Source organism: Ictalurus furcatus, chromosome 4, assembly GCF_023375685.1.
Source record: "Ictalurus furcatus strain D&B chromosome 4, Billie_1.0, whole genome shotgun sequence".
NCBI lineage: Eukaryota > Metazoa > Chordata > Actinopteri > Siluriformes > Ictaluridae > Ictalurus > Ictalurus furcatus.
The window spans coordinates 10,465,398-10,484,828 of NC_071258.1; the positions used below are offsets into that span (position 1 = coordinate 10,465,398).

The 19,431-nt window shown below is 36.4% G+C and overlaps 2 protein-coding genes across 6 annotated transcripts; one reads left to right on the forward strand and one right to left on the reverse strand.

Moving 5' to 3' along the window:
• Positions 1-1,204: 1,204 nt before the first annotated feature.
• zgc:153031 lies at positions 1,205-7,035 on the forward strand. Its single transcript, XM_053622881.1, has 6 exons — positions 1,205-1,804; positions 3,839-3,888; positions 4,496-4,601; positions 4,786-4,912; positions 6,615-6,730; positions 6,845-7,035. The coding sequence occupies exons 1-6, from the start codon at positions 1,704-1,706 to the stop codon at positions 6,921-6,923; spliced, it is 579 nt and encodes a 192-aa protein (XP_053478856.1). The 5' UTR covers positions 1,205-1,703; the 3' UTR covers positions 6,924-7,035.
• Positions 7,036-9,011: 1,976 nt separating this feature from the next.
• mterf2 (mitochondrial transcription termination factor 2) lies at positions 9,012-13,025 on the reverse strand. 5 transcript variants are annotated; one of them, XM_053622886.1, is made up of 3 exons: positions 12,621-13,025; positions 12,263-12,322; positions 9,012-11,972 (listed from the first exon to the last, which is right to left on the reverse strand). In XM_053622886.1, exon 3 carries the CDS (start codon positions 11,962-11,964, stop codon positions 10,873-10,875), a length of 1,092 nt encoding a protein of 363 aa, XP_053478861.1. In that variant the 5' UTR covers positions 11,965-11,972; positions 12,263-12,322; positions 12,621-13,025; the 3' UTR covers positions 9,012-10,872. The 5 variants fall into 5 exon arrangements, with proteins under 5 accessions (XP_053478861.1, XP_053478860.1, XP_053478859.1 ...); XM_053622884.1 differs by having other exon boundaries at positions 9,013-12,023; XM_053622885.1 differs by lacking the exon at positions 12,263-12,322.
• Positions 13,026-19,431: the final 6,406 nt, after the last annotated feature.

Genomic DNA, 19,431 nt, shown 5'->3' on the forward strand with positions numbered 1-19,431 from the left:
ACATTCTGGTGTCTGCTAGTAAGCTGAAGATGAAAAGGAATTTCACTTTTCCAGTACAAAAATGACCCAAATCATACATCCAAATCAACAAAGGAATGGCTTAACCAAATGAAGATCAATGTTTTTGAATGATCTAGCCAGAGCCCAGACCTGAATCCAACTATAAAACTGTGCAGTGACCTGAAGTGGCCTGTGTACAGGAGATGCCCTTTCAATTTGATTGATCTAAAATGTTTTTGCAACAAATAGTGGGGAAATGTTGACAAGTCAAGATGTTCCATGATATTTTTCCTCCTAAAAAGTTTGATTGTTTTTCACTTTATTTGTATACTTTGCAATTGTTTAAAGGTGGGAAAAGATCTAACGTCATTTTTTTTTTTTTAATTTCCATTGTACATGTGCCCTGTATGTTAAAGTGCTTACTTAAAGTAAACCTTTGATATGTGAGATATTTGACTGTAAATCCAGTTCATAAGCTGTGCATATTCATTTGATATTATATGCATTTAAAGCACTGTGTACAACATTTTAGTGTTTGTGCAAATGTTTTTTTTTTTTTTAAATGCTTATGTACACTGGTTTTATGTATAGTCAACTGTGTGTCCATGCACTAAATTTCCATGCATAAGCCTCCATGTCAGTATTCCAGACTAGTGTGTAAATATTTGCATGCATTTTTTTCTTTCATATTGGTGTATCAGTGCCATAAGGATGTGCAGTGCAGACACTTTGCATATTATTGTTCATATAATATCTTAATATATAGCCATGAATGCATTTACTATGTTAAGAGGAAGAGGAGTCCGTCTAACAAAAAAAGGGTCTCATGTGACACCTGAAGTGTCTAAAATGACCCCACTGCTTATTTTTGTGGAAAGCGTTAACAACATTGATCATTGAAGTGTGGGGGGGGGGGGGGGGTTGCTTGAGCAAGTCTGTTTTTGTACAATTACAGGGACAGTACAGCCTGCTATGTAAATATGCATGTAAATTTTTGGCTTATTGGCAGACATTATATATTTTTATATGGAAAACAATACCAGTTTTTGTCTGTTTATTTGTATGTGCTCTTTATTAATAGGTATTAAATCAAAAATTCATAATATAACATTTTACTGGTAATTTAATCTAGAATAAGTGTCCTGATTTTCCAATGGCAGTTGAGTTGCGTAATCGCCTGTTCTAGGGCAAAATACAACACCGCTATTAAACGACCCAGACCCCTCAACCCACGCAGATAAACTCCTAGAAATAATCAAGGTACGACCTGTCTGCCCTGTTCAAACGCCAAGGTCGGGTTCTGTCCCAAATGGCCTCTGTTTAAACACCGAGTGCTCCGAATAGGGTGTAGTAGGCGTTATTACACAGACTAGTGCACTTGTACAGAGAGGAGGAGGATTAGGGACGTGGCCAGCCCCCAGGCGCACTAGGTGTTGCCAGATTGATGGATTTCCTTCTATGTGTCATGTTCAGAGAAATCCCGTCGCGCTGGCGTACATGTTATTGAGGAATACCTGAAACAGGAATATTACTAAGCGTCTGTTTTCGCTTGGTGTGTTTAAAACAATAATTTAGCAAGAAATATTCATTCCGATCTGGCAACTCCAGTGAAACTACAGATGTTCAAAACGCCGATTCAACAGGAGAGTGGAGTGGAGTAGAGGAGAACATCCGTGTGTGTGTGTGGTAGTCGTGTTAAAAACATGAAGCCGAGGAATGAAGTACAGAAGCCGATTCGGTTGATGGCGGCAGCGTGCAGAAATATGGGAATAGGCAAGGACGGTCGCCTTCCGTGGAATCTTCCGTAAGACATCTTGATGTGTTTTTTCCCCCACAAAATAAATAAATACATGGCATGTTCAGGATGACGCGGGTGTATTATACTACAGTTTACTGATGGGCAGTGTTTTTTTGATATATATATATATATATATATATATATATATTTATATATATTTATATATTTATTTATATATTTATATATATTTTTATATATATATATATATTTATATATTTATATATATTTTTATATATATATATATATTTATATATTTATATATATTTTTATATATATATATATATTTTATATATATATATATATATTTTTATATATATATATATATTTTTATATATATATATATATATTTATATATTTATATTTATATATATATATATATATATATATATATATATATATTTATATATATATATATATATATTTATATATATATATATATTTATATATATATATACACATATATATATTTATATTTATATTTATATTTATATTTATATATTTATATATATTTATATATTTATATACTTATATATATATATTTATATATTTATATACTTATATATATATATATATATTTATATATATATATATATATTTATATATATATATATATATTTATATATATATATATATATTTATATTATACAGACCTTTCTAAAATTATGGAATGATTTTTTATTTTATTTTATTTTTTTTACTATACCCTGAAGACATTTGGGTTTGAGATCAAAAGATGAATACGAAACAGTAGATTTCATTTCCTGATGTACAACACATGCGGGTTTTTTTTCCAGGTGATCAAAAATATTGGAACATATGACAGAACATATATTATATACATACATATACCACATACACCAACATATAACATAGATTGGAACATATTCTTGTTGCCCAGGTGTTCCCTGTTAGAATTCTTGCTCAAACAATGAATAGCTCTAAATATTTACTCTTGGTTTGAGCCCTGGGTTTCGCCTAAATGACTATTTCTAAAAGCATGTGTTCAAATGAAACAAATGGATGTGATCTAAACTGGGTTATAAGGTTTTGCATAAACTTGAGATGTCATGTAAATTCAAACTTTTCCCTCAGGTTCCAAAATATAATTTGTAATGAAAAATACAGAGATTCAGTTAATGTTCACATCAAACATCCAAATGGGATTAAAATTTATCTCAGTGACTTTGACTGTGGTAATGTTGTTGTTGTTGCGAAAAACAAATAAAACATCCAGTGAGTGGAGTCCAGTAATATACAGGTAGAAACACCTTGTTTGAGGAGAGCGGTCAGAGGACAAAGTCCAGACTGGTCTGAACTGACTGGAAAGCTATGGTGACTCAAATAATCAGTCTTTACAACCATGGTAAGAGAAAAAGCATCTCAGAACCCTCAACATGTCAGATTCACTACCACAGCAGAAGACATTGGGTTCCACTCCTATCAGCAAAGAACAGGAATCTGAGGCTACAACGTGGGCACAAACTCACTGTCAGTTGATTGGAAAAATGTTACCTGGGCTTATATGAAGAATCTAGGACTATGTAACTACATTTTACTTCAGTAATGACATAGGTGTACACAAAATTTCAGACAAACGTGCTTCATCGGCTGTGCAGGCAAAGTGTTTCATCTGAGGGTGTATTAGGTGAAAACTAGGTGAAAAATATATACAAAGGAAATTTGTTTCCTTGGTAATAAATTGAAGCCCGTTCATCTGTTTTGTTGGTGATCTGTTTGTGCGTTTAGAATGTATCTTTTAGATATTTGAACAAACTGAAGAGGAAGAGCTGATGTGTTATTTATTGTCTAGTAAACTGATTATTTATTTATTTTTTTGCTATTGTTGTGGTTGTTTTTGGGGAGGGGAAGTGTTTTTGTCCCACTTGACATTGGACTAAATGTAATGTTGCCTGGTACCTAAAATGAGTTTGACACCCCACCACCTTGATTTTGGGGGGTAATGAGGCAAAATATAATGTTTGAGTATAAACTGTGAAAACTGCACTACCACAATATATATCTCTTTTTGCAATCTACTAGGACAGAGTTTCAGTTCTTTTTGAATACCATCACAGCTGTGTGTAAATCAGGTGAGTAGTGTACACACAGCAAACATGTTATCTATTTATTTTCATTTTGCTGATTTCAGTGACAGAATCTAACAACCTCAGAAGGCATACAAAGAAACGGTGTTATTTGGATGCTTACCCTAATGCTTGCATGCCCTGTTGTAAGTCACTGCAGTGATATGGCTGGGCAAAGTGTGTTGTCTGTTCTTTTAAGGAAACACTGATTGATTTGTTAGAAACTTCCTCATGCCATCGGTACCCTACTCACTCATTGACCTTGGAAGTTTTAGCGTGTGAGAAAACTTTGAAGTGTACAACTTTTAAAAACATGTACTATTTGTTCTCCTTGATAGTTCATATGCAAAGAAGTAGGCAGTATTCACTTAGGCACATATTGAGTACATTACGATTGACTTAGATTAAAAGTCCTGGAGTACCAACCACACAATTTAACATTTTTATTGTTCTAATACAGTAGTTAAGTAGTAGGTTAAGGTGTTCGAATAAAATAGAGAGAACACTAAAATGTGCAGGATATGGGGGTACTTCAGGACCAGGGTTGGAAACATGTGGCTTAGATGAATCATTACACAGATCTTAAAAGCACATGCTTTCTGCTTTATCTTAGGAAAGAAGAACCTGATCATATGGGGTAAATACAGCTGGTTCTCCTGCCCAGAGAGTGTTTTCCCCCTGGCCAACAGTCTCCATGTGGTTCTGAGCAAAAAGCTGATGTAAGCTAGTTCATTACACTGGCAAATAAAACAACAATGTGTGAACTAAAGCAGTTCATTTACTATTTAGCATTATTGAGCTTAAGTAGTTATATAGTCAGGACATTCCTTTACATATTTCAGAAAAACATATGTTTGAAAATTATTCAACAATTCAATTCATTTTTCATCACTGCATTCCCAGGTCTGTCCCAAAGCGTGCTCACTACGTGTGTGAGGACTTTGTCAGTGCCGTTAAATTGGCCTCTCATCCTCCTCTTAATGATCTTATAGAAACCATCTGGATCTTAGGAGGAACGCAGGTGTACAAGGTGAGAATTAGAATCACAAACTTCCTTTGTTTAGATTAAAATCTTTAGATGTTTTTATCCAAACTTACAGTTGAAACAGGGTACAATCCAAGCAAAGAACTGAGCAGTTAAAGACTTGAACTCAACTCATACAGTATATTGTGTACTATGCAATAAATATTACACTATTATACACTATACACTTTAGAATGTAGTGATAATAACACCTAAATTTGCACACTAACAAAACAAAACAAAAAACATTTACATGAACAACCTTTTTGTTTTAAAATTGCATCTAGGATTAAAGACAGTGTAGCCCTGTGTGTGCTATTATCTAGAGTTTGGTCAACAGTTTTGCTATGCAATGCTAATACAAGTTTGAAATGTTACTAGATCTATATGAATCATATAATTATTATTCTAAAAATAGTTTATAAAAACTGTGATGTGTAATATTGCCATGCAGTGGCTCTTGCTAGTTTCTTTACATAGTTCTGGCCTAGAAATTAGCTCCACCCCCAGCTGTAACTATGCTTCTCAACCCTGGCTTTTTTCCCCCCACTAAAACAGTGTTCATTTCATTGCAACAAAATGAAAATGCTATTAATTTCAGCTGATCATTGTTGAAACAAAAGATACAATACTGAAAATATAAACACACTAAAAGACCTAAAATGTTCTAAAAGGAAACATACAGTTCATACGTACATAAATACAGTAAACACAGTGCAGTTAAGATGTTATCAATTTGCAGATGTTTTCAAAATAGACTTCTATTTTTGTACAAAAATAGCATTTTTTTTTTTGTATTTTTTTACTATTTTTGGGGTTTGTACACATTTTTAAAAAAAATAAATAAAATAACAGTTAAAAGTGTTAGATATCTTGGTTGGGGAAACCGAAGGCTCCTCAATGTTTTCATTGCAATAGCAATTCACCTTGCAAGCAGTAAATGTGGTTTTTTTTTTTTTTAATTATTAATTGCTCCATTCAGTTGTTTCTCAATATCACAAGCAGAACAAGTTCCTAAAGAGCTTCACATTTTTTCCACTAAAGAAAAACTGTGAAATCAACAATGTCCTTTTTTGCCTTTCGAAATGACCACATATATTATTGAACAAGTATATGGACAAAAGTTGACCAACACACCCATATGTATACTTTTTGAACATCTCATTCCAGATTTAGTCCACTTTTGTTGTTATAATTACCTCCACTTTTCTGGGAAGGCTTTCCACTAGATTTTGGAGCGTGGTTATGGGGATTCTTGCTCATTCTGCCACAACAGCATTAGTGAAGTCAGGCACTAATGATGGTTGAGGAGGTCTGTTGTGCAGTTGGTGTTCCAGTTCATCCCAAAGGTGTGAAAAGTCAGGGCTTTATGCTGGCCACTTGATTTTTTCCACTCCAAATGTTGCAAACTATATCTTCATTGAGCTTGCTTTGTGCACAAGATCGCTGTCATGCTGGAGCCGATTTGGGCCTCTTCCAGTTCCAGTGAAGGGAAATTATAAAGCTACAGCATACAAAGACATCCTTTACAATTGTGTGCTTCCAACTTTGTGGGAACAGGTTGGGGAAGGCTCACATATAGGTGTGATGGTCATTTGTCCACAAACCTTTGGTCATATAATGCATGTTTTAGAGTATTTCATTTACATGGCATTTCCACACTTTGGATACAAAACAATAATCCATTGAAATACGTCATTCCTTACAGGAAGCTCTGGAGCACCCTTGGTGTGACCTCATCTACCTCACTGACATCATGGCTGACTTTGACTGTAATGTTTTTTTCCCAAGTTTTGACCAAAATTTTTACAGGAAACAAAATAAGTAAGTGTTGTATTTCTGTGAAAAGCCTCAGTTTTTTAAGAAGTTTATCTACTTAACTGATGTTAATTTTGTTCTGCCCTACTGAACTCAGTCATTATTTATTATTTTACACAGGTTCCCTGGTGTGCCAAATGAGATTCAAGAAGAAAATGGAATCAAATTTCGATTTCAAGTCTTCATGAAAGAAAGCTGACCATGTTAGCTACAATAAAAAGTTGAAAGTGCTATTTCTGGCAAGACATAATCTGTCTTATTGTGCTCACTGAATTAGTGACTCAAAAATAAAAACTGTATTTGTAACTGTATTTTTTTAATCAAATTTTGTATTTTGTTAATTGTGTTAGTTGATAATGTGAATTGAAGTCCCAGAACTATCAAAGTCCCCGACAGTACAAATTGTATGATGACTACAAAATACCACACACACGCACACACACATATATATATATATATATATATATATATATATATATATATATATTTATATTTTCCTTCATTAGAGCATTATACAGTGCCTTGCCAAAGTATTTACCCCCTTAAATTTCTCCATATTTTGCAACATTACAGCCTGGGCTTTATGGAAGAGTGATGAGCCATATGAAATTCTGTTTAGAGTTTGCCAAAAGGCATATTGGTAATTCAGCAAACATGAAAAAAATGTTCTCTGGACCGATGAGACCAAAACTGAACATTCTGGCCTTGGCACAAACCATTACATTTAGCAAAACCCCAACACTGCTCATCACCCTGAGAACACCATCCACACAGTGAAGCAGAGTGGTGGTAGCATGAAGTTCAGCATTACCCTTGACCTCTTGGCTACCTCTCTGACTAATACCCTCCCTACCCAGTTACTGAAGTTTGGTGGATGGTCTATTAAAGCTGTAGCTGTTATTTATATATTAGATGTTTATTTAATAATTATTTTTATATTTTAATAATTATTTGACTTCTAATGGCAAGTGATTGCACCAGAACTATTTTAGGGGTTCACACCAGTGGTGGTGAGTCTGTACAAACAACTTTGATGCTTTATTGGTAAATAATTTTACAGACTATATAGATTTTAACTCCCACTTCAGTATTATGAGCTAGTCTATGTAGATTCAGGATAAAGATGATCCCAATTAAATCAAATCCCAGTTGAATGGTGTGAAAAACAAAAACACATCAGACCTCGAGGTGGATGGGCTACTATAGCAGAAGACCACATCAGGTTCCACTCCTGTCAGCCAAGAACAGGAATCTAAGCCTATCATGGGCACAGACTCACCCAGACTGACTGACAGGAGTGGGACCTGATGTGGTCTTTGTTGATTCTGATGTTTTGTTCATGCTGAGATGCTTTTCTGCTCACCACCAATCTGGCCATTTTCCTCTGTCCTCTCTTATCAACAAGAACCATCACTCATGCAATGGTTTTTTTTTTTGTTTGTTTGTTTGTTTTTTTTTGGCACCATTCTGTGTAAACTCTAGAGAGAGTGTGTGAAAATCCCAGGAGATTGGAAGTTTCTGAAATACTCATCCCAACCTATCTGGCCTTGCCACGATCAAACCCACAGAGATCACACTTTTTCTTCATTCTGATGTTTGATGTGAACATTAACTGAAGCACGTGACCCGTTTCTGCATGATTTTTTGCTTTGCTTTGCTGCCACTTGATTGGCTAGATTAAACTAGATAACTGCATGAATGTGCAGGTATACAGGTATTCCTCATAAAGTGGATGGTGTGTGTATACATTATATGATATGGTACACTTTTCTGAGATATCACTGATATCGTCTGGCTGTTTTTGTGCACCAAACATTAAAATTTCATTTTCCTTTGTTCTACATGAAGTTTTGTAATTGCTGAATAACAAAAACAAATCTATGATCTTCTGGGTTTTGATATAAATGCTTTCCGTGCTTGTTAAATATCAAAATATTGTGATAATTGATATATCACTTATATCAAAAAATGTCTTCAGGTAAAGTCTATGTATCACTCCAGCATGCAGATCGCTAAAATGTACAAGAATATTTCCACTAGGTGGAGACCTTGATCAAGGTAAGCATTGATCCTTCACAAAACCTCAGACTTGCAGCTTCATATTTAGTGTAAAAATAATGCCTGATATAATGCCTGAGTAAAAAATAAAAATCAAATTGCAGTTTCTTTTTTAACAGCTGTGCACTGTATACATAGGTGTAATACTAGTTAATTTATTAGATCAAAAACTCATTCATTGTGTGTAATGTGATAAAACTTTGAATTTCATATTCTATATTGATAATTTATAATAATACAAAAAAATGTATAACTGCAATTTATTGTCCATCTTTGATATCCCACCTGTAAAATACAGCATTTCCTGAAAGAGGTCAATTTCCTCCAAAGCCACTATAATTAGGAGCTTTCAGATGAATAGTATTTGAGAAAATGGAAGCACTAAGCACTGGTCCGACAGCCATCATAATCCATGTATGAACTGCATGACCCCACACATGGAATATTTACCACCTTAATAATATTCTACCATTTTGTGGCCAGGGCAGGAAATGAGAGCTTTTAATTGGATGTGTCATCTGTATTCATATTTTCCTTGAGTTATGCCCCATAAAGCCATAAAGCGTGTAACACTTGTTAATAATACCCAGTGTCGTGACTTAAATGAAAAAAGAACTATTTATACCCTGTCTTATTAACCTCCTGTGCTTTTGGGTATAATTCTTTGTCATTGGTTGGGGAGAAAGCTGAAGACTATCAGCCAGCATGGGCAGAGAGAGGATAAAGCATGGAGAACAAGAGATTAATACAAGAATGGACGTAGAAATAAGCCGTTCAATTTTCCTGATAACGGATCATTTTGATTTTAGAAAATAGCAATCAATCATCTAGCATATCTGATTATATTCGGGGGGGGGGGGGGGGGGTTTGTGGTGCTTGGTGCAGATATACATCAACATAGTGCCCTAAATTAAACTGAGAGAATAAACAGTGTCTGTTATACCCAGTGAAGGCTGGTCACGATATTGAATGGGATGCCTATCTATCAGTAACTCGGCTGAACCTTGTAACACAGATTCATAGGCATAAATCTTTTATGCATACACACTATTATTAAAAGACAGATAGGCAACACCATTCATGATTGATATTTTTAAGTCATGTGTTTTAAGTCTGTAATCATGCTGTGTTTCCTCTAAATAGCAGGCATGTTAATCATAAAAGCTGACCTTGCTATTAGATGGACAGTTCTGCCGGTTGTCCCTTCCTGTAATTTGTACTTTAAACGTTTGTATTTACTTCTAGTTCCTCCGAAGATATTTTTTTTTAAAACTGGTGATCAAGAATGTAATTCATCTCTTTCATTGTTTTTCACGAGTCTTCTCAATCATTGTTGATGACGAGTTGTGGCAGAGAAGTGGGCTTAAATAAAGCAGCCCCAATGAGCATGAAATCTAGCGAGCAAGTGTAATAACTTGACATGACTGTCAATGATAGTCTGTGTGAATCTACAGTCTGGTCTAGAACATATAAGCCCCAACCTGTATACTTTTACCTACAATCAAACTCACAATCTCCTGACAACAGAGCAAACACTTTTCTATTGCACCACTTGGAAGACTATTTGATACGGATGACAAAAATGTGAGCATTATTTTCATGTATTTTTCCCTAAAAGAGCAGGAGGGCCTAACCCTGCTAGCCCATTTATACTAGCTTGCCATGATTACACCGGATCTCACTCTTACGATATTATATATTATATATCAATGACTAAATTAACTGCCTTTACAACTAAGCATTATTATGCCTTATTAACAAAGCTTGTGCAGTTTTACACAGCTTGTATCATTAAAATAGAAAGGTAGTACTTTAACACAACACAGTGGCTTAAAAAGTAGTTTTACAAAAAAAAAAACAACCTCAAATCAGATTCTACCTACCCATGACACAAAGGTCCATTTATTGATTTTTGTATATTACTTTTTTTAAAACACAGATTTAAGGACTTATAATTATTGAATCATAATCTCTGTAATTATACACATATAGCTGTTATTCAGCACCAGATGCAGGATAATAAATGTAGTTAACTTTGAGATTCTACTGATTAGAAAGAAGCTCATAGCACCTTTTCACAACAGGCAATCTCACTCGTCTGTCCTTAGAGGTGCTACTGGGTTAAATTGCGGACGCTCTCGCCTCAGGAGCAATTTTCCACAGCTCATTTCAAAGTCTTTCTTAGTGCCATTGAGGAGCTCCAGGCTCCCTGTCTTAATATCATGACCATAAGAATGCAGCTTCTGAATGCGATACTGAACAATCTGTGTGGTCAGTTCCAGGACTGTGGGTGTCTGTATGATCTGCTGCTGGCTAATTCCAGCACTGAGTAGGCATTTGAATCTATCTGTCAAAATGTGTGCAGAGTAGTACAGCAATGCTGGGCACTGCAGCATGACCTGTCGAAGCTCGGCGTCACTGCAGGACAGCGTTTCCAGCAAGTAACACAAAGTAAGACCCATTGATTCTGGGTGAAGCTCTGTGACAAAACCTTTAAGTTTGGAGAGAAGCTGAAGGAGCTCACTGCTCGTGAAGCCCCGTTCTTGCAGGAACTTGAGGTTATTTCCCATGGTTTCTGGAGACTTCATGAGCACGTACGGGTTCTGAATGAGCAGCTTCTGTAGCCAGACCTTCATACTGGTCTCATTTCCTCCTAGATCCAAGTATGCATTTTGAAGGGCATGGACCATCTCCTTGTTCTGCTCTGCAGGTCTTCTGAAGTTCTGCGGGGCGCTCGCCATCAGCTTAGCAATGACACGTTTATTAAGGCCCAGGTTCTGGAAGAGCACGATGTTGGCCTTTTGGTGGTCAATATAGCATGGTGGGGTGAAAAATGAGGCTGGGAACTTTTCAATGATCCCAACTAGATCACTGTGGCTGGCACAGATGGACATCCACAGTTCCTTTTGAACCTCCAAATGTTCAGGTGGGCAGAGGATTGCCTCTGGGTGGTGTTCAAGCACTTGCGCGATCAGCGGGTCTTTGGCTCCCAAGGTTCTCAGCATTGTCACAGTCTCCGTCACATAAACTGGGCTTTGGTACAACACCCAGCCCTTGAGCTTACGGATCTTTGAGATGTTGACTGACAGGTTGTAAAGTGCATCAATGGCAGATGTGTTCTCAGGCTGCCTGATGGACGAGCAATGCATGCTGGGGAGCAGTTGGACCCGCCAGGAAAACATCAGGGACACTGTGAAAGAGCGCAGCATGTCTGCACATGTCACAGATGTGTTTTTGCTACCTGTGGGACATGCAAACATTCCTTAAAATGAAAATCTCATTCACTCAACTGTCATTAAAGCCAGTTAGACATACACACCAAAGGGCAAGCAGGTATAAAGATAAAGGCGGGTTCCCAATTTAAAACAGGTTTTGACTAGATTTTACTGACTTTATTTGGAAATCTTTGGTGTGGCTAAATAAAATATTTACAACAGTGAGTCACATCAGGCTCAATTAGTGAATTATTTAACATACTACCTGCCCAGTTTACACGGTATTCAATAAAAGTCTAAATGATCCACAAGCACCAATCCAAACCTTTGGAAAAAAAAAAAAAAAAAAAAAAAAAAAAAACCTTCAACGATCACAAATACTGTTTCATATCCACAGTCCACTAAATAGGGTATTATAAAACAGCTTCTACACACTATTTAGTACAATATATTTACACCAGACAGCAAGAACAATAAAAAAAAACAAGACATATTTCACAAGGTTATAAGGTTAAACATTGAAAGCAATCTTTGACTTTTCAAAGCCATTTTTTTTTTATGAACATCAAAGATAAAACAGGAATTATAGTCTACCAGAAAAATTGACCGTAGCGGGATCTTACCCTAAAATGTGCATTTGTGAATAAAACATTTGCCAGGTATCATTAACAGATTTTACACCAGACAGCTGTTGAGGAAAGGAACATTGTTGTTCTGTTTTTCCCGTTTTTGTGACCGCCATGATATGATGGTGCACGTCTGCCCCCTTCAGGATAGGAGTGTAAGTAAGTAAAGTAAATTAAGTAAGTACATTTTATTTATATAGACCCTAGCACATTTAAACACAGCAAAGCTGACCCAAGTGTTGAACAGAGTAAGAAAAAAGTTAAATAGAAAACAGAATAAAACCAAATAGAAAACCGACAATAAAATAATACTAAAATTAGATAAAAAGGCCTGGGAGAAAAGATATGCTTTCAGCCTCTTTTTAAAAATTATAATAGAAGGTGCAAGGAGGATGTCCAGTGGCAATTGATTCCATAAACGAAGGGCAGCGACTGATAAAGCCCAATCACCCTTAGATTTTAAACGGGATCGAGGGACATACAAAAGAAACCTATCAGAAGATCTTAAAAATCTGCTAGATGAATGTGGAATAAGAAGATCTAGGAAAATCCTTCTCCATGCTGAATCAATTACTTGACAATTTGCATATCTCTGCTCATCTAAAAGTATTTGCAGTTCTTTTGAATCACTGGAACCATTTAAATTACACTATATGACCAAAGGTTTGTGGGCACCTAACCATCACACCCATATGTGAGCCTTCCCTAAACTGCTGCCACAAAGATGGAAGCACACAATTGTTTACAATATCTTTGTATGCTGTGAATTCAGATTTCCCGTCACTGGAAGTAAAGAGCTCAAACCTGTTCCCACATGACAATGCCCCTGTGCACAAAGGGAGATCCATAATAGCATGGTTTGCCAAGGTTGGTGTGGAAGAAGTCAAGTGTCCTCACAAAGTGCTGACCTCAACCCCACGGAACACCTTTGGGGTGAATTGGAACACTGACTATGTACCAGGCCTGCTCAAACAACATCAGCGAGTGCTCTTGTGGTTGAATTGGCACATATCCCCATAGCCATGCTCCAAAATCTAGTGGAAAGTCTTCCCTGAAGAGTGGAGGTTATTATAACAGTAAAGGGGGATTAAATCTGGAATGAGATGTTCAACGAACACATATGAATGCGATGGTCATATAGAGTATCTTTCTAATGTTTGTAAAAATAAATAAATAAATAAAAATTGTAAAGATTTCTTTTTACCAGTGGTGGAAAGAGAACAAAGCACAGTGATGAGTAATGTACAGATACTACAGTAATAATCCATTTGGGTAAAAGTAAAAATTAATAGAACTTATTCAGATAAAAGTAAAAAAGTCATCTGGTGAAAAACTAGTTGTATAATTACTTTGCAAATTACTTTTTATAAGTCTACAATCGACGCAACTAATCTGAAAAAGTTCTATTTTTGAGGAATTTTTCAACAGTAACCAAGTAAGCTATGCTGAAATGAGCACCACCTTCATTATCAACAGTATACTGTACAGTATATAAATAGTTAACATTAACAGGCTAGGTAACTTAACCACATGCTGGTGGTGTTTCAGTTCATGTAAATTCATACACGATTCTAGCTACATAGTTAGCTCTCTTACACATTATCCTGCGCGTTACCTACAAGCTGAGGAACCATGGGCCAGGAATACCCATCTGTCTCCACTGTCTCAGATACTGCTGCTGTTGTCTAAGCATTTGGCATCTGAAGTTTCTTTATACTTTAAACTTCATACTGTCTTTTTATTGGCTTATTTTATATTGGCTTATATTCTTAGAGTTAAATGCATTATATTTCTTTATTCTGTAACGGTCATCAAAAAGGAATGTTACAGTGATAAATGTTACATGATACATGATATGTTACAAAAAATGTTACAACATACTGTTACAGTGAACCATGTACATAAGTACTGTAACAAGACTATATGAGCCATTCCACTGATTGGGTGCCATTTCCATCCCCAGGACTTTATATGTATAAATATACAGGAAAATTAACAGAAAAATACATTTTATTATTAAGTAAAGTATCCTGCACATTAATCTAACTGCAAATTTAAGGTACAGTGCTGTGGAAAAAGTATTTCTTCTAAATTGTTTCAGAAATTAAAACAAAATCTAAGATAAAACAAAGGCAACCTGAGTAAACACAAAATATTGTTTTTAATTGTTAATGTTATTTATTGAAGCAAAACAGTTATCCAATACCAGTATCCAGTACCTGTGAAAATACAGGTAAGTAATTCCCCAAATCTATGAAACTGCATTCAAAATGGGGTTCAGGTGGACTAGACACAACCAGGCCTGATTACTGCAAGCCCTGTTCAATCAATTCAACACTTAAATAGCACTTTTTCAACAGCATGAACTTGGTTAAAAGGTCTTACACAGTAACACACTATGCCAAAGTTGAAGAAATTCCAGAAATTATGAGGAAGAAGGTGATTGAAATATATCAGTCTGGGAAGGTTTACAAAGCTATTTCACAGGCTCTGGGACTCCAAAGTATCACAGCCAAAGCCATTATCTCCAAATGGAAAAACTTGGCACAGTAGTGAACCTTCCCAGAAGTGGCCGACCTTCCAAAATTCCTCCAAGAGCACAGCAACGACTCATCCCGGGAGTTACAAAAGACCCAAGAACAACATAAAAATAATCTACAGGCCTCTCTTGCATCAATGAAGGTCATTGTTCATGACTCCAGAAAGACACTGGGCAAAAATGACATCCATGGAAGTGTGGCGAGGTGAAAGCCACTGCTAACCCAGAAGAACATTGAGGCTCGTCTGAATTTTGCCAAAACACACTGATGATCCTCAAACCTTTGGGATGTTCTGTGGATTGTTGAGTCGAAAGTGGAACTGTTTGGAAGACAGGGGTCCCGTTACATCTGGAGTAACAAACACAGAATTCCACGAAAAGAACATCATACCTATGGTCAAGCATGGTGGAGGAGGTGTGATGGAGTGGGGATGCTTTGCTGCTTCAGGGCCTGGGCAACTTGCAACAATTGAGGGAAACATGAATTCTGCTCTCTACCAGAAAATCCTAAAGGAGAATGTCCGGTCTTCCGTCCATAAGTTGAAACTCAAGCGCAACTGGATTATTCAGCAAGACAATGATTCAAAGCATAGGAGTAAATCCTAGTCCTAGAATTAAGTGAAAGACTTATCTCTAGTTACTAGTTATCATAAGCATTTGGTTGCAGTTATTGCTGCTAAAAGTGGCACAACCACGTTTTAAGTTTAAACGGGTAATTCGTTTTTCTAAGTGGTGATAGGTGTGTTGGATAATGTTTTGCGTCAATAAAATAAAATAAATAAAAACTGTATTGTGTGTTTACTCACAATTATTGTGGGTTTCCTTTGTTTTATGTTGCATTTTGTTGGAAGATCTAACACTGTTTAGTATGAGATATACACAAAAACAAAAGAAATCAGAAGAAAACTTTTTCACAGCACTGTATATAATTGAAAACATTAATAAAAACTACCTAGAACCCTGAAAAAATAGCATTTGTTACCTGTCCCCACTCTCTAACACTAACACATTTACAGCATTTGGCAGACACCATTATCCCTTATGCTTTATAGTCCATCAAAAATCAAATATCCCCATACTAGTACAAAAAGTTCAAGAAAAACACACAAATCAAGGTTATTATTATTTGGATTATTTTTTATTTGTGCACATTTAAGAGAAATCTCACAGCTCAAAATGTTCAGCCATGATGAAACAGTTCGGTCTGTAAAGCAAGACATTCCTAAAGAGCTCTAAGAACATAGTGAAGCCCAAATATAAGCAAAAAGGCATACTTTTGTACTTGACATTGGACATGTGTCTTATAATATGTGATAGGTATATGGGTTGGACTGTGATTTTTTTAATTTCATATTCAGCATTCCAGAGAACAAATGCATTCCAAACATAATGTACTTATCACCCACAATGTGTGATTCTATGGGTATGCAGTGGTGTATTTTTCCTTGTGCAAAGTTCCTTGCACATTCCAGCATGTCCCCCGCATACCCACACACATGAACGCACACACACACAAACACACACACACACACACACACACACACACACACACACACACACACATGCACATACACAAATGCCTGCACCTGCTGAAAAACACTGAACCTGTCCGACCACAAACTGACATGCAACCTGTGTCTCTTTTTATTCACGGAATACAAAGTTATAAAACTGGAGCACATGCAACATGCAACATGACAACAGCACAATTGAAAAATTATTCTCACATTTTTTTGGAACACAAAACATGTGAACAAAGGGGCAAATAAAGTAAAAGCATTAACAAATATAGATGAATAGAGCAATAAGTACTGCACACCATTAAATGGGCGGACCTTAATGCCAAACAAGTTACTCAGACCTCACTCTGACAATGTGAAGAGACAGTGTTTCAGAAAGCTTGGGAGTTTCGTAGACAAGCAGCTTTCCACATGATGCCTAAATTCGGATTAATACTGGTTCTGCTGCTGGCTAAGTCTCTGGCCCAGGAGGACCCACTGCCCATTTTTAAAGTAGTAGGAGAAACAATGGAGATGGGCTTTTGCTTTGGAGTGGACTATATGACAGTGCACAAAATAAATGAGGGAGAAAAGCAACTGTTGTGGAACTCCTCAAACTCAGGCTCATCTTCTGAGGCTTCCAAGAACCGGCTCAATGCTTCCAGCAGTTTCCACGGACTACTTGGATTGAAAATTATGGATCTCAACGTATCCGATTCAGGAGTATACTTGAGAGAATGCTGGCTTGAAGGAAATGTTACTATCAGTCAGACAAGCTACCTGTACATGTGTGAAAAAGAGAGCCCATCTGAGGATGTTTTCTTACAAAATGGAGGTGCAATGCTAGTTTGTGACATCAGTTACTCTGAACATGAAAGCACTAGTATCAAATGGTTCAGAGACGTGTATCCTAGATACAAAATGTCTTTGTTTTTTGATACTGAGAGGTCACAGGAACCATTAGAGGAGGAACTGAATGATGTTCTCCAAGTGCATGATAACGGCTTTTCACTTTACATCTCAGAGGCCGGCCTGGAGGACAACCAGAATTTCTACTGCCTTGTTATGAATAGGGGTCAATGCAAGAGCTTGAAGAAAATACATCTGCCAGAGAACAATAAGCCTGAGATGCAGCCTGTTTATTATGGTGTGGGAGAGAAGGCCGCTCTGTTGTGTATATCGGAACATCTGCATCAGCAGCAAAATTACTGGACAACACCTTTTGGAAATGTTACTCCAACCACACCACACAGCCAGGTGTATATATCAAACAGTGAAGAGACTAGAGATCACTTACTGGTTATACCTTCTATCACTCTCAATCACTCTGGGGAATATATATGTATGTCGAACTCAGTTGTATTAGAATACTACATTACTGTTTGCTCTGCACTGGTGTCAGATAATGTCCAGTTGTACAATGGTAATAAGGTTATCCTGTCTTGTACTTTGACTCAAGATCTGCCTGTTAACATCCTGTGGTACAGACGTAGAGAGATTACGGAACTCATCTATGACTCAGGGGATCCTTCTATAGACATGCCTGTTGATATGATAGGCAGAACGCATATTGTAGAGTCAAATGCCTCACTTATAATCACTGAACTTAATCAGAATGACAGTGGAACATATTGGTGTGTAGTGCTGCTGGAGAGTGTAGGACAGGATACTGTTGATTCCTTAGAGGATGAGGAGGAGGAGGAGGAGGAAGATGACAATATGGATTATAGTTTTGAATGGTTAGACCAGGAAGAAAATACAGAAACGTGCATTTTTAAGAAAGTGACGCAATTGGAGATTCCACTCATTAGTAAAAGCTCCAAAACTGAGTCTGTGTCTGAGTCTAGTCCAGTTCCGTATGCTATAATTGGGGGCGTGCTTGGTATAGTGATACTGGGGCTGATCATAGTTGTGGTTGTGGTGAAGATGAGAGTTAAGAGAAAAACCTTGCACTCAACTAGGGCTGAGCCCACAGCACAGCAAAAGGACTCAGCTGTATCTGCACCACTCATGTCCTTGTAAATGCTTGTAGCCTAGAACTTAATATCATTTCTCATATATCATACCTGTCTCCTCTTTCACTTAAATGCCTATTCATATTGGCAAAAAAATACAGATCTGTAAACATATTTACTTTTCAACAGAGGTCCTAATGTGTCAATATTTACCAAGGATAAATGTTAAGGGCATTCAGTGGAAAATAAGAAATCCTCATGTACATTTGTCTGTTAATATTTCTTCCAGTCCTGAGACACCCTTATCACATTCTTAAAACAAGCAAAACAAGAAACTACGCAGTGCACAAGCAGGTTTAGGACTAAAGATAGAAAACACTCATGCATATTAACTGCTGTATTAAGAAAAGGTGATCTGAATTCTCAGTTTACACTGTAGACAATGACAAAGGAACTGGGAAAAGTTTGGCTCGGTTATGCAGTTGTAATCAGGCATGGGTGTAAAATGCGAAACAGCTCCGGGCAAAAAAGTGACATATCCTCATAAGAACAGTTGGTTTGTTTCAATGTCATCTAAATATATGTACATAGATCAAATTCCTTAGCACCAACTGTAAAAATAATTTTTAAAGTTCCATTAACATTTTTAACATTAGTAAGAGTTGTATTTTGTAACTACATAAAGGATTCAGGGTTTTCATATATGATGTGTGTGAACGTTCTTGTGCATTATGCATCTTTTGAGGGAAATTCACAAACTACTGATACCACAGAAAGTCCATAGTAATTATGTATTTTGATACTCAAATTCCTGT

Bases quoted from the DNA above. Each gene is read 5' to 3' on its own strand.
- zgc:153031 (XM_053622881.1), top strand. From the start codon at position 1,704: ATGAAGCCGAGGAATGAAGTACAGAAGCCGATTCGGTTGATGGCGGCA. The intron at 3,889-4,495 runs GTGAGTAGTGTA...GCTTTATCTTAG, and splicing joins CACAGCTGTGTGTAAATCAG to GAAAGAAGAACCTGATCATA. The intron at 6,731-6,844 runs GTAAGTGTTGTA...TATTTTACACAG, and splicing joins TTTTACAGGAAACAAAATAA to GTTCCCTGGTGTGCCAAATG.
- mterf2 (XM_053622882.1), bottom strand. From the start codon at position 12,042: ATGTTTGCATGTCCCACAGGTAGCAAAAACACATCTGTGACATGTGCA.